This window comes from Chiroxiphia lanceolata, chromosome 17, assembly GCF_009829145.1.
Source record: "Chiroxiphia lanceolata isolate bChiLan1 chromosome 17, bChiLan1.pri, whole genome shotgun sequence".
NCBI classification, from domain to species: domain Eukaryota; kingdom Metazoa; phylum Chordata; class Aves; order Passeriformes; family Pipridae; genus Chiroxiphia; species Chiroxiphia lanceolata.
Window position 1 is genome coordinate 8331992 of NC_045653.1, and position 16071 is coordinate 8348062.

The window sequence follows — 16071 nt, forward strand, 5'->3', positions numbered from 1 at the left end:
TCTACAGCAAAGGTCCCACTGTGGCTGCTCCTCATCACCTGTGCCAGGCAGCACCTCATGTCCCAGGGAGACCCACTGATTTCAGAGAAGTTAATACCAGAGACAGCATTGCTCCACTCAGGGGAATGCACTCCAATCTCGCTAATTTTCCCATCAAGCTCCCAACATCTACGGGGGCTCTTGATCTTTCTGTAATGTAACCCATTAGTGACTTTTTTTTCTTCTCTTCCTCTATTCCACATTTTGTCTTCTATGCAGTGGCACGAACACACAGAGTGATGTCAGCCAGGAACAAGGCATTTCCCTAGAAGTACATTTAAAAGAAAATGATTTCCTTCTATAGTTCACACAATTACCACATATGGCAGCTTTCCTATCAAGCCAAATTTCACAAGAATTCCTGTTAATGATGCGTATTTATTCTACTTTCCTGTCTCTTTTGAGCGATAAATACTCATTCCTCCTCCTCTAGGCACACTCATTAATCTGTTTATCAACAAATTAAATGCTATTATCTTGCCAGTGCTATTGTTTCCAAGTGCCTAAGTGCTTTGGTGCCTCCCCACGCACTCTGAGCACGAGGCTGCTGAATGTTCATTAATACAGAGAGTTTGTGTTCCCAATGAGACACAAAACTGAGCCAAGAAGAGATTTGTGATGCTGCAGCTGTGGGTGCTGTGGGTGCCCACTGAAGCAAGATGTTAGGAGATGCCCTGGAAGGGTTTGGAGGGAAAGGTGCTCTGTTTAGACAAGCCAGAATGCTAAAAGGAGTGGGATTTGCCAAGTAGTTTGGATCTCTCTCATGCTCTGCTTTTGTGAGAGCCCACTTGGAGTACTGCATCCAGCTCTGGAGTCCTCAGCACAGGCAAGGCATGGACCTGTTGGAGCAGGGCCACAAAACAGATCAGAGGGATGGAACACCTCTCCTGTAAAGACAATGAGAGAGCTGGAGTCATCCAGCATGGAGAAGAGAAGGCTCCAGGGAGATCCTTCAGTACTTAAAGGGGGCTTATAAGAAAGATGGGGGCAAACTTTTTAACAGGACCTGTTAACAAGGAAAAGGGGTAATGTTTTTAAACTAAAAGAAGGTAGATTCAGACTAGACAGAAGGAAGAAATTTTTTTTCCAATGAGGGTGATAAAATGCTGGAACAGAATGCCCAGAGAGGTGGGAGATGCCTCATCCCTGGAAACACTCAAGGTCAGATTGGACAGGGCTCTGAGCAACTTGATCTTGTTGAAGATGTCACTTCTCACTGCAGGGGAAGGTTGGAGTCCTTTCTATTCCCCTTCCAACTCAGACTGTTCTGTGATTCTGTGCTAAGCAGAGTCTTGCACTGATCTCCCCCAGTGCTTCACCTGCCGGGGTAGGAACAATAACCCTCATGTTACTACTGAGCACGTCATGGCTGGAAACACAGTTTGGAGAGAGCCTGGCCATGGCTGGGGCCTGGCTCAGACTCAGCCTTGAGCCTCTGTGGGGGTCCCCACATATGCCAAGGCAGAGCTCAGGACGTGTAACAGGGTGTGAAATCCAGCAGTGAGGCGCTGTGGGAGTTTAAGCATTGCCAGAGCCAGTTGGTATCTGAGCAGAATTCAAGGATGCTAATTTTGGACTGAAATTCCACCTATGTCCGGCTTCAGCTTCATGCCTTTCTGGATGTATTCCCCTGTGCCCTCATCACAGCCTGGTCAATTTGATGAATTGCTCAGTGATTCAGCCTGCACTAACTTTAAGTGCTTTTGCCATCTTTATGGAGACAATCCTGAAATGAGCACTGCTTCACCATCTCAAATTAAGGCTTTGCAGATTCAATTTTTTTCTCAAGTACTTCACCAATTCCCTGTTCCACTTGCTGCTGAGATCCAAGGGCAAATCTCTTTTATGGCAGGTTCTTTTTGGTTATCAACATTAACCTCGGGAAACACTCAACAGTTCTGGAGTCAGGCACAGTAAAAGAAGACTTGGGAAGCAAGTTGAAGTCATGTATTAAATAAGATAAAAATTAAATTGTGAAAATAAACACGTCCATCAAACTATTGGAAATTCACCTTTTAGGGACTATTATTTTTTTGATACTCTTTGCCCTTTGGCTGTGTGTTCCTAGCACAGAAGGTACTCACTCAGGAACTGCCACCACAGCTGTGCTGTAAGAAAATTCCTTGCAGTTCTCAAAAGCTGCTTTGCCTTGCTATCTTCATTATTAAAATAAAAAAGTAGAGGGGAAAAGGCTTTAGGGAAGTAAGAGAAGCTCAGCAGTTTTTTTCAGGAACATCAAAACTAACACTTCTTCAATATCCTCATACATTTTATTCTTCTCCTGCCTTGTCTGGTTGGCTATTTAACACAATAATTACTTTCACTAAGGAAAAGAACTCCTTCAGTTGTGTGCCATGTGTTCTGTTTTTCTGAATGTTCCTGGCATTGTCCCCTGGCCTATCATTATTAACTTCATGTTCCATTAATTTTACTCATCTTCCTCCTAGCCAAGAAACCTTCAGCACCCACGGAAGAATCAGAAGATGCCAGTCTGCCAGCATCTGAAGACAGTCCACAAGCCTTACTTGTATCTGAATCCACAGATTCCCCCCAGAAACAGATGGAAAGAAACCCAGCACAGCTTCCCAGCCCTCCATTGCTCCCAGCTCCACCACCTAAGGCAATCTCCAAAATCACAAAGAGCATCACAGGTCAGTCATTGCTGCTCAGGAAACACTTTCCCATCCCTTGTGTGCTGTTCACCTGCACAGCACAGTATCTAATTCTTTTCTCAGGGTCATTTTGCCCTAAAGTGCTATAAATCAGGCCAGTTACACTGAGTGAACAGAACACCAATGATTCCATGTCCAGTTGCCTGATAACAACTCCCTGATCTTTGTATCATATATTTATCTGAATCTCTCAGGGCATTATCTGTTGTGTGTCCATTGCACTAAACACATGTAAAACAAACCAAACCAGAGGAACTGCAATCATCTGCTGAATCACATGCTCATATTGATATGCCACAGAACACAGGGAAGATTTAAATGTTTTCATTACCTACAGTCCCACTGGACAGCAGAACAACAGCCAAGATCGAGCTCAAGTGAAAGGTTCTGCAGAGGTTTCTGTCTGAAGGGTTTGCTCTCTAGGGTGGGCCTAAACTAGAGCTATGAATTCTGGTCTAGTTAACAGAGCACACATGAGTGATACACCTGGCTCCCACAGATCAATCCTCTGTGCCAGACTCCATTGAACATTCCAAAAGCAATTCCTCTGGGCCCGATTTTCTAATGTATTGCCAATGTTGTTACGTTTTCCAACATTCTGGCGCTGCAGAAAGGGTGTTAAAATGAATATGATTTTAGTTGGTTCCAATTTTAGGACCCCTACATATGGTAAAAGCAGTTAAAAGGGCCTTATTGCAAATTAAACTCAAGTCCTGTCATCTAAATGTCAGACCTGTTGGATATTTAGACTTTGAAATGACAGCCATTATCTCGGCTCTGATTTGCATCCACACTCATCTGCTGGCACAATGAATAGGGTTTTCAGTGTCACCAGGAAACCAAACACCAGAGGGGCACTGTGACCTGACCACTGGGGCTCACAGAAAATATTGAGCTCTTCAGTCTCTTTGAAGAGAATTACAAGTGTTTGTTTTCCATGGAAATTATCCATACTTTGTCCATGCTTAAAAGCTGTAAGAATTTAAATGGGAGCTGGATTCAAAATGGTATCTTAGTGCTCCTTGGGTGCTGCTGTTCAGGTTGCTTCACATTTCTGTGTTTTTGGTCGGGCTGGAGCCTGTCCCTTCCACCCTGCAAGATGAACAGGCAGACCCAGGCCCTCCTGTGACTTTGCTCAGCTGAGGAGAAGGCCATGCTTGGCATCAGATGGATTTGGGAACCTGTCCTGGAGGGTACTGAGATTACACCTCCACCAGGCACTTGACAGCATTTTGAGTTGAGATATTTTGCTGCAAAATATTTCTTGTAGCATCCAAAATATTCTGAGTTTTGGTGTTTCATTCTCATCTATGTTTTCCACAAGGAACAACTTTTAATTTTCTCAATGACTCCAATAACTGTAGACCCTTTTTCAGTAGTGATTATACATGTTTATTTTTGTGGGGATGTGGAGGCAGTGCTAAGTTAAAATTAAACAAATACCATCAGTGAGTGAAAGGGAAGACAAAAGTGTAGCAAGAAAGGTTATAATTATGAAAGAAAAGGAAGATGAAGAGGTTGAAAAGCTCTTTTGTGTTTAGGTTTTTCCCCCTTAACAATGTTAGGGTTGCTGTTAGCAGAGGAGTAAGTCAAGCACCAATTAATCAGAGAGAGGAGGGACAGGGCAAGGTGCCAAGACATCACTTTGCAAGATTATTCTCTGAACAGCTGTCATTAGGACAAATAAGGTGTGATGTAAGGAAACTCTCAATATTGTCCTAAGCTGCCATGAGGATGAGATAGGTCCTTGACCTGTTCCAGGAACAGACTGGTATAAAGACAAAACAAGGTCTCCTCCCTTCCTGCTCTAGGGTTGAACTGAGCCCCTTGCTCTGAGGAAACATGGACACCCCCTTTCACTGTGCAGCAGGATAAAGTGACCCAGGAGGTGGCTTTGGTCACCTCCTCAGGCCTTGATTGATCATAAATGTCCTCTGTGCATCTCCACAGTAGCACATCATCAAAATGCCCCTGAGTACCCAAACCCATCTTTCCTCAGCAGAGCTTGGCTGTCTCCTGGCAATGACAACCACCCTGATCAGTGCAGGAGGAGCTCAGGGTGGAAAGTGCCTCATTGCCAAGACATTGCACATCAGGCACACAGACAGTTACAGAAATGCCCCTGTGCTTTCAGACTTTTTGGTAACAGGTAACTTTTGGCCTGCCTTGAACCCTGTCTCCTGTATGCACAGAGACAAATGAAGCTCTGGATGTTGGTTGGGGTTCTGCCCTGGAGGGGCAGAAATGTGCAAAAACACCCTCCAGAAATGAAAAAAATGTTAGAGCTTTCTTAGAGCAAGAGAGATTTTACTGTGGATGCAACTATTCTCACTGAGGGATGCTCTCCTCCTCACCCCATAGAGGTGAAAAAGAGACCAACCTTAGTCTTGTCACTCTCAAATTTTCAATGTTTGACTACAAGAGTTCTTCTTCCTCCTTGTGCTGTTTATAAGGAAACATTTAATAACTGAAGTTAATATTCAAACCTAACTTCTCCCTCTATAGTTTTCTAGTAGGTTCCCTGCTAATAGGAACCAAGTCCTATTTTACATGGCTATTTCAGAATAATCCTGGCCTGAGCAGAGGTTTTTCCCAGATAGGAATTGAAGGATTTATCTCAAAATGAAGTGCAAAAAAGTAAGTTATTTGTGAGAACAAGTTAGTACAAAAGCTGTACAAGCTGTGTCAGTGTAAATTCCTGTTTAAGGCACTAGGTGGCAACAAGAGACAGGATATACTCTCGGATGAGGCTCTCACACTGCCTTTTTACACCCAGCTGAGCTGCTGGTATAAACAACGCCATGTACCACAGGCTTGGGACACAGATATCTAAGGGAAAGGGGAAAGGGAAAGAGAACTGCAGACCAGAAAAACCAATCAGCATCTTTTTCAGGCCAGATGTTCAGTTGTCCTAAGGGTGTGAAACTACCAAATTTGCAACCAGTGAAATGTCCACTGGGATGGAGAAGTGTTTAGATCAGAGTCTAAATTTCAACAAAATGCTTGCATTGCATAGAAAACAACTGAATCTGGGGGTGAAAAGAGATCAGATTTTCCCACCCTTCTTTTTTGTTGTTAATGCTCAATAGCACATCTTTCATTTGGATGTTATTTTGTTATGCAAACATTATGCTCATATTATGATGACTTTGGCATTTTCTCCACTGGCGTATGAAAGGCAGAGGTCTGAGCTGTGCAGCAATCACAGAGGAGCAGATAATAGACACTGGGACATTCTGTCCAGACTGAGAACCACAGTGCATAAATTTTAATACAGTCTGCCAGAGTCCAGCAGAGAAAGTGCTGGATTGGAAAGCCACCACAGTCCAAGCCATTGGTGGTTGGGATCAAGGGGGAATCGAGAATGCCTTGGTAGGCTGGGAAAAAGGAGAATCTGATCCTGTGAGAAACAGGGGAAATGGGGAAGTATTTATTTTGCTAGTTCAAAGATAGGGATTCGTGTAGTAAGAGCCTTCTGAACTCAAATAGTTCCTCAGCCTGAGCAGTTCCCTCATAGCAAGAGCAAAACATCACCGTTTTCCTCTGTTCAACATGACAAATTCATTTCAGTGCAGAGTCTGTGTGCAAAAAACCAAAAGCATTTCTCAGCCTCTTGCCCTCTCGTGTTTTGACAGCAGGAAGTGAAGGTGATGACCCAGCCATGAAATCTCCTCCTTCCACCATCCTGAAGAATTATGTCATCGTTGGTTCCTCCCAAATCTCAGGACAAGCTGCCCTCTTCCATCCCTCTGGCCAGAAAAGCTCAGACCCCCTTGGCAGGGGACAGGTGACGACACCAACGGGTTCCCCCCACCTGGCTGCCGTTCACCTGCCTCTGCCTCCCAGCAGAGTCATCGAGGAGCTGCACAGGGCTCTGGCCACCAAACACCGCCAGGACAGGTACCTACAGCCTCGTGGCCACAGGGGGGCATGAGGACACTCATTGCACGACATCATTTTGCCTGGGACATGATCCTAGCCTGCTATTAGTGTTTTCAGTACTCCTGCAGCTTGGGTTTGCCTTCCCTCCCATGGCCCTGCTTGGAACATCCATCCCTGGTTTAAGTGCTTGATTTGGCAGTTACTTCACAGTGTGCTCTTGCTTTATAAGGAGGCTACTGTGGCATGGAAGTAGGTTTTCAAACAGATAGAATCATGTGATAATCCTTGACCTATTGCAAAGGAAAATCTCCCCATGAGACACCAAGTCAGAGTAGTGAAGGCACATCCTGCTCTAAGTGCCAGTACCCCCCACATGAGGAATGTTGCTATTCCAGGCTGTGTCTCTTGGCCTATGTGGCAGCATATACAATATCCATTTGTAACACAAATGCTCTTGTAGGAGTACACTGGGTACTTTATCTGGCTTTCATTATAAGCTCTCCTGTATATTAGAGGAGGAAAGAGATAACCTTTTCCTCCTCGAGCTTCAGAATTAAGTTGGTATAATTTCTTATTTCCATAGCGGCTGTTGCCATGGGGAACAGACGCATACAACATTATTTCCAGGTCCTGTTGAACCTTTGTCACAATCATAAAATGTCAGAGTGGTAATATTTCATGCCAGGTATGTTTTACATTAGAAGGACGTGCTGTTGTGGATTTTTTAGTCACAGTATATCTTGTGACTATATACAAAAGAAAAACAGTCACCACCCTTCCATATCTTATTTTAATGATAGAGGCAGCAAAGTAGATCCACATTAGCCATTCTCAGCACAGTCTTGAGAATGCCAGCCTGTGCTGGCCTGTGCTGAACTCTCTGCCCTGCCCTTTACGAGCTATAGGACATTCTGCTCATTCACATATAACAATAAGTTTCTACTGTGGCAGTAAAACAGTCTTTGTGAAAACTGGGCTGTGCATCTTCCACCCACAGCTTCCATGGAAGAGAAAGCAAAGGCTCTCCAAAAAAAAGAGTGGATGTGCGTCCATCCAGAACATCCAGCATGGAGCGCAACAAGGAGAAGGAGAACTCCCTGAGTTACAGCAGCGACTCAGAAAACAAGAGGAACTCAGTTAAAGAGTCAGATGAGAACAAAGAAAACATGATCATGAACTCAGAGCTCAAGGAAGACTCTGTTTTTTATCAGGATGAGGAAGTTTTGAATGACTCCATTATTTCTGGTAAGGAAAGTCACTTCTATTCTAAAGGTACACTACTGGAGCCTAACAGAGTGCTCTAAACAAGGCAGCAAGGAACAGAAAGTACAGAGAAGTATCAATTCCTCTATTGTCACAGCAGCTGTTTCAAGGAATCTTGGTGAAAAGCTAAATTTGAGTCATAATGATTGTGATCGTGTTTGTCTTGCCAGGTACTGCACACTAAGCTGATGTTTAGGGTTGTGCTGGTAAGTCATCAGTGTGCTTTGCTCGGTGCAAGCTGGGCCATTCCCAAGGCATTCCCAGCGTGGACACAATGTGCTTTACTCTCAGTTCCTCGGTGCAAGCTGGGCCATTCCCAAGGCATTCCCGGTCTGGACACTGGGCGGCACTGCTGGCGCCAGCATTCACTCAAACGCAGCCTGTGCGGTTCTGAGAGGAGGGAGAGGTGCAGCACTGACAGGGACAGCGCCAGAACAACTGCCTAACAATCTCCAGATCCCTTCTAGTTTGAAAAAATCTGGGTTGGTTTCCAAGTCCGGGAGTAAAACTATCCATTAATCCAGAGCTGTTTGCAGACAGGGCACTGCCTTAGCATGTCACCCACTCTCTGCCACTGCCACCATGAGGCAGAGCAGCAGTGCCACAGCCCCCTGCCTACAGGAGATTGGTACAGACAGGTGAGGAATCTTAGCTTGGCTTTCCATCACCATCCTACTCAATAAATCATTATTTGAAACATTTAAAAACATAAAGTAAGACAGTCTAGTGCACGAGCTTAAATATCAACATAACTAGAATTTAGCCCACAACTGATAACTGGTGTAATCAAGGTCCTTGTAGCATCATGCAGCGTTAGGATTTGTTTTTCACTTGATAGAAAGAACAGCAAATATGATAGAAAGGACAGTAAAGATACAGGAAATTGAATGTCATGATTCAACTGAATTAAAACAGGAACTTTTTTCAGGAACCTGCAGCCTAAACATGAAAAGGGTGTGAATTGCCCAGACATTCCTTGTTGACCTGGCTGAGCTGCCATAAATCAGGAAACAAGCCACAGCCAAGATCCTGCCTGAGATAGACTGGCATTGAACCTGCATGACTGCCCAGGAAAAATAACCCTTAGGAAAAAATACTTAAATGAGGGTATTTGCAGGTTCACTTTCTACTGAGATAGGGATCAGGAAGGAGTTTGCCTCAGGATGCTAAAAATGGATGTGGGGAAAACTAGTTTGGGGCTTTATTTTCTTTTTATTCTCTGGTTTAGTTTTATTTATTTGTTTATTATGAAACATCAGCTCTGGGTTTCTGCAGTGGGTGGGATAACAGACCCGGCCTGGTCAAGTGGGCTGATCAGGATGAAAGCACATGAATGGCACAGTTTCAGAGCATGTGTTCCTGAAGAGGGGAACATCATCTCTCTCTTTCCACTTTCTTGGGCAGGCATTATTTTTCAGGAATTAACCCAATTGGTCAGGCAGTGGGAATGGCTCCTTAGACTGGCAGATCAGCCTGATCCAGATCTCTTGCATTTTTATTTGGTGAAACACCCTCCAGATTAATCAGTGCCCAGTGCATTTGGACCATGGGAGTGGCCATGGCATAAGCCTTTTAGAGCTGCTGACATCTGGATGGAGGGAGCACAGCTTATCATGAGAGGGCTGTATGCTCTCTACCATTCAAATAGTACAGCAGGATTTGGGTTAAACTTGAGATTTTTCAGATATGATTTGTGTTTTTAATTTCCCAAAGTAGTTGGCTCTCTCTTAGTGTGCAACAGAGCAGCCTGGGAACAGTCAAACCTGAAAACATGTTCAGGGATACCCAGGAGTTTTCAGATTGTTTCAGAAGGAGTTCTGGTGGTCCCTGTGCACTGCAAACACCCACTCTGCACCCACTCCCAGGGAGGCTGAGGCTTGAAAACCTTGACAGAGTTTCAAGTCTGTGGCTTTGTGAGCCAAATGTTTCTGATGGAGTCAGACTTCAGTCAGCAGAAGGCTCTGCATGGCATCAGCCCAATCATTTAACTTCTTTACCCATCTGTTAAATGTATAAGTACCACTTCAGAGAGGGCTGTGTGGTTTAATTTAATTAATGTTTCCAACAGACTTTGAAAGCATTCAAAGGAAGGTGCTAAACAAGCGTACAGCTTTTACACTCTAAAAGGGGGTTTGAGCTCATTATGGTTTCTAAGAAGTTTAGTTTTAAATCAATGCAACTATCAAGAGACTTGTTGCTGCCCACACAGGGAGACCATAACTACTGTGCCCTACCTTCCCAACAGGTATGTGTGGGAAGGAGGTTGTATAAACTCTTTCCCTCTGCATAAAGAAATTCGAGATCAGTAGTGATAATAACAATATCCCTAGCAAACAGACCCCCAGTATTTGGGAAGGAGGATCTGTTTAGGATTTAGAATCTTCCCGACCTCCAGAGCATCCTTTAAAAATAGACTTTAATCCTACCTCAAATGCCAAACAAAAATACCAATTAAATGTCATTTTCTTTAAAAAGGAGGTGACCTTTTGTAGAAAAGGTGAAACATTAAATTAAAAAAAAAAAAAAAGCCCTTTAAAGTTAAAAGGGACCAAAACAAATTAACCTCCTGTTACACCCTGAGCTCCCAAGATGAAGCAAAGGCAAAGATTTAACTGTAGGTCCTGACAATGCACCAAACCCTGTGTGACTGATGCTGCTCTGCTGGGACAATGTTCACACTGTTGAAGCCCTGGACAGCACAGCAGCAGAGGTGGGGAGGTGTCTGCTGTAAATTTACTTGCCTACAACCCACCTGAGACACAATTGCTGAAGGACTACAGCCTTACCAGTACAACCCAGCAGCTCACTGGTTTTAATAGCACCTCCCTCTTCTTTTGTCCCCATCACAAACAAGCTCCCCCTCATCAAACATGGGCATCACCCCACACTTCCAGGGTGCATTTGGAAATACAGCTGGCTTTCTACTTCACAGACCCTTCCAAACACATGGCAGAATGGCTTTATAAGCTCAGGAGTGAAATTTTCATTTCTTAAGCCTTCTGAAGACTAAAGAGTTACACCAGAGAGACAAACACCTACACTCAAACACAGTTCCCTCTAATGAGAGTGAAAGGAGAGTGAAAGGGTGTTTTAATGTCATCAGAGGACTCAACACCCAGCACACTCTACTCAAAACAGTTGCTGTATGTTCTGCTGTCAACAATTCCTTTGTAATGGCAATGTTTAGGTTGTCTGGTTTGATGGAAACAATGTCTCGAATTTTTACAATAAGCACAGCAGGTCATGGAATCACAGTAAGTGTTTGTGTCTCTTATTGCCCAAGTGTCCAATTAAGTTGCTGCTATTCTGCAAATCATCATAAAAACTGGTCTTTTCTTTCATTCCTTGGAATATTTGCCCCTGCTGTCTTCAGAGGAAAAGGCCTAATGCCAATAGGGTAGTACTGACTGCTAAATGAAATCCTGTTATGACACACTGTCACGCTGGACAGGAGGTAGATGTACATAGTGGCTGACTTTTAGTGCTGCAGTTACACACAATGTCTGATCACAATTCATATTTTCTAATTTCTAATGTCAGAAAACCAGAATGACATTTAACATATGTGTATATTATATACATTACACATACACACACTCCAAGCAACAACTTCCACTGTTTCAGTCACCAATATCTGTCCCTGGCTATACTGGTGACTCAAAGAGGAAAGTGTACATGTCCCAGCCACTCCTGCCACGGAGCAATCCAGTCCTTTTGCAAGGGAACAACTCTGTGGTTCAGAAAAGAGGGATTGCTCAGGATTACAGAGATGCTCAGAGGACTGTGGCAAGATGCACAGTCTTTGACTTCTGAACTAGTGACATGAATCATGTCTCAGCTGCAAATAATTTTCACTGCAGAGCTCTGCCTGGTTATCATGGATAACTAAGATAACAGAGGAATAGGATCCTTCTGCATTTGTAGGGTGTTGTGCCTGAGCCCTGCTCAGCTGTAGTGCTCCTTACTTACATTAATGTGTACAACTGCTCCTTGCACACTGACATACACATCACTGTCACTCTGTGATATTCCTGCTCTTCAAACATTCCTGTTTATTCCCAGGATCTGTCTTTCTAATAACTTTCTTTTCAATGCATGTCCCAGGTACTTTGCCAAGAAAATGCAAGAAAGAACTGCTGGCAGTAAAACTACGGAACAGACCAAGTAAGCAGGAGCTGGAAGACAGGAATATTTTCCCGAGGAGGACAGATGAGGAAAGACAGGAAATCCGGCAGCAAATTGAAATGAAACTCTCAAAGTAAGTGTTGGGAATGAGAACGGGGAGGAACCTCCCTTTGCAAGGGAGTGTCCTCTGAGTCCTGTCGGATGAGACACTGTGACCCACCCCCAAGTCCATACACAAACTAATACAGCACATTTTCAGCTGTCAATCAGCCACAGGAAAAAAACAACAACTTAACTCTCTCTTCAGTCAGGATTGCCTTGATTCCAATAGAAACCAAGACAGAAGTCAATATGGGAGACAAAATTCTGCCAAATCTATCTGCAGCTCCACTGATGTAATCAAGATTTGGAGGTCCTGCTTTAACAAAAAGTAATATAATTATTTATTAACCTGGTTTGGCTTTGTCAGCACTAGCTGAATTTGAGGATAAAGGCAATCATTACAGCTACTTGCCCAGGGGAAAGCTGCTGTATTGGTGGTTGCATTGGTGCTTTAAGGAAGAGGCAGCATTGCCCTCACCTGGGGAAGGTGCCTGTGTCAGTCCAGCTGCAGGCACAGCAGGACGGTCCTGGTAACCGGGGCAACAGGGTAGTGCTGTGAGAGAAAAAGCATCACTGTGGCTTGTAGCCTAAAGCAAAGATTTAAGATGACTGTGAGGCTCAGACTGCACTATTTGGTTTGTGTATGTCTGGGTTTTTTTGAGAGTTCCATTTGGATATCTGCAAACATGAATATTTTAGATGAGACAAAGTGGATTGTTAAATAATCTGTGCTCTGCCTGCCCACACTGGGACAGTGAGCGCTGCTCGCCGCCAAAATGCTTGGAATCAAATTGAGAAACATGAATAGAAGTTCATTTTCAAGGCTTATTAAATATTAAATATGTCAGGCCTCTCCTGAAAGAAACATTTATTGATATTTAGACTAGCTCATTCATGCGTGTGTGCTTTTGATTAAACTTTACCTCGGGGGACAGGGAGTGAGAAGCACACACATGGATCAGAGCACGAGTCCTGAGGGGCCAGAGTTTGTGCAGGAAAACATCCCTGCCAGCACCACGCTTGCCCTCAGCTGAGGAACGTGCTGTTCAGTGAACAGAGATGAGATTTTGGGTGCCCTTCATGATGCCCCTGCCCCTGATGGAGTCATTGCCTTCCTCCAATCTCAGTGATTGCGTGACAGCACTTTGCTCCCAAAGGAAAATGGTGCCTCGTGCCAGTGACTGCACAAGGCAGTGCAGATGCCAGACCCTGTCACAAAAAACATGTGCATCCCATACAAGTAGAAAAGATCCTATTACAATTTGCTTTAAGTTCCAAAAATTACAGGCAGAGCAAATCATAGATGTGTCCCATTAATAACCATCGGAAGGAAAGCGTCATGGACCTGGACCATCTGGATCCTGCAAGCCTTGTGTATTCATTGTGGGGGATTATTTAAGCTGCACTGCAATATTGCTAATTCCAGTATTATGGCCAGTCAATTGCTCATAAAATCTCTTCACAGGTCAGGAGCCCAATTTGATTGCTCTGAAATACACAAAAAAATGGTTTCTGCCCCAGTGCATCCCTAAAACCAAGTTCACCCGTCACAAAGTATTCACTGAATGAGAAGATTATGTCACATCCAGCCACATCTCACACTGCTGAAATGCCTAGAAGGTCCCATCTCCTTTCAGTCCAGCCTGACTTCTGTTAGTGTGAAAGGTCTAATGGAATTGCAGCTGCAGGTGGTGTAACTACAGGCTTTATTCCCTTTCTTTTCATTTATCATTTAGCTTGCTTAATAATGAACCTAAAGAATTTCTTTCAAGGGTGCATGCCTAAGTCAAATGTCAAGGAATTCAAAAGGAAATTGCTGGACAGGTGAAGGCAAGGGCTGGTCATGACCAGGAGGTGTCTATAGGGGAATGCAGTGAAGGACCCCCCACGCTGTCTGCTCTGGTTTTGTGGAACAATCTGTGGGTGCAGCCCATTGATCTCATTGGTGATGTCTAGAGGTTGGCTAAAAGCCATCTTTGTTCCAAGTGCTGGAAAACATGCCTTCATTTAGCTCCTTCTTCCAGGAATGTGGAATACTGAGCGCATTTCGGGGAACAGACGGTACAGAGATTGCTGGAATAGCCAGGAATGGCAAAACAGATTGGAAGCCCTCTCCCACACAACTTCCAGCACATATGTGGGCTGGCAGAGCTCAGCTCTTAACTCATCCACCAGAATAGACATGAGCATGCGGACGAGCTCAGGTGGCGGATGCAACAGGAAAATATTTACACCAGGAAAAGCAAGTAGGTGTTCAAAAATACCCAACCACCAACCAACCAAGTAAAAATGGGTATTGGTAAAGGCCAGAGAGTTAGAGCCCAGAGATATCCCTCTGGAATTTCTGACTAGGACTCACTCCACAAAACCCAGACCACCCTAGAGCCCCCACTCAGCACAACCTGGCAGCAGCATGGAAATGAAACCACGCTGGGAAGAGTGAAATTCTTGGATGAGATTTTGAGGTCTTTACATTCATTCATTTCACTGGTACTTGTGCAGCATAATGTCTTTGTGTCAACTTGGAAGTTTATAGCTAAGGAACTTACTACTGAGTGCTGAGGTGGGAAGTACAGAGCAGGAAATGGGATCCAGTAGGAATGTCTGCTCTCTGTAGGGTTTTGCCACTACCTGTGCAAGTGAGAGCATGTTGCTGCTGCCACAGTAGTAACACTTGATAACAGCAAATCGTGAATCCACATGTCCCATCAGGTTATAGACCTGTTCTTTAGCACAAAAAAATAATGTATGGGCAGATTAGCGAGTAGTTATTCGATAGCTGTCGGCATAAGAACAGCAAGAAAACAGGCAGTTGTTTACAGGATCAATATTTTTCAGTTGTAGGATTTGATAGTCTGTAGCTGTCTAGCAAATTGCCTCAGTCCCACAGCTAACTCAGCCTAGCTCTGTACTCTGGAGGAAAAGCTGTGCTGACATACCTAATGTGCAAAATACATCAAATAATAGTGTTTATGTAACTTCAGAAATGGGGAGACAAAAGAATAACATCTTCTCAAAACCACTGTATTTTTAAATGGTTCTGGTTGTAACACATTTCAACAGTAGCTGTGAGCCTGCTGAGAAAATCAACTCTCTGCTATCACTCTGATGAGTGTTTATGAAGTCAAAGCTAAAATCCCTTTTTTTCTTCACTTTCCCACTTATCCCACCTCAAAAGAGAGACTGAGGAGTTCTATCTTTTGAGGCAGATTCTACTTTTACAGAAGGCAAATGCACTGACTTCAGACTTATTATTGACTGACAGCAGCATGAGGATTCCAGGAGTCATTTATGTGCATTGCTGCTTTTGAAAAGTGTATTTCCTGTATTTCGTGCTCCCAGCCAATTTAATCTACCACTTGTTGCCGTGGAAACATGCACTTCTCCCTGCTTCTCCATCCAAGATGGCAAGATTCCATTTTTCCCAGATTTCCCTATGCTGTAGTGCTTCTCTTAGTAATTCATGCATCTCCAGTGCCCCAAACCATGGTGCACACTTGCAATATTCTACTGTGCATTAGGCAACAGGGCTCCCAGCAGGTCTTGGTTCCCGTTAGTATGTGCTTGGAGTACAGATAATAAGCCCTCGACGGAATTCAGTGAATTTGGAGCTCTTTGTGTCACGAGGCAGAAAAGACATTTGCAAGTACAATTATTTGCAATATCTACTTTCTGTCTGACAGGCTCATGTTGTTCTAGAGGGGGTTTAAGCTGAAACCTGGGGGAGTAAAATAGTTGCTAGACTGAAGAGTGATGCAGGAAAAGATTGCTTAATTAAGTTTGATCTCTGTTCAGAAAGTTGATGCTTGAGCTGCCTGGGTCGCTGGTTCTTTTCAAGAATGCCTCATATAACCACAGTTAAAGATGCTCCAGTATTACTTAATGTTCAATGAATACATGAATTCCTGGAAAAGATTATACTCCATGTTCTCTTTCACCTCCTTGGGTATTTACATAAGTAGACACGATGTGTTAAGTGGCACTTCAG

The 16071-nt window shown here is 43.8% G+C and overlaps 1 protein-coding gene across 2 annotated transcripts in view; it reads left to right on the forward strand.

Moving 5' to 3' along the window:
- Positions 1-16071, forward strand: part of PHACTR3 (phosphatase and actin regulator 3) — a 99823-nt gene that overhangs the window by 58688 nt on the left and 25064 nt on the right. For both annotated transcript variants that reach the window (XM_032704775.1, XM_032704776.1), the window contains exons 5-8: positions 2487-2690; positions 6350-6611; positions 7591-7838; positions 11961-12114. In XM_032704775.1, coding sequence (XP_032560666.1) covers positions 2487-2690; positions 6350-6611; positions 7591-7838; positions 11961-12114 — 868 coding nt within the window. The remainder of the gene's footprint in view (positions 1-2486; positions 2691-6349; positions 6612-7590; positions 7839-11960; positions 12115-16071) is intronic.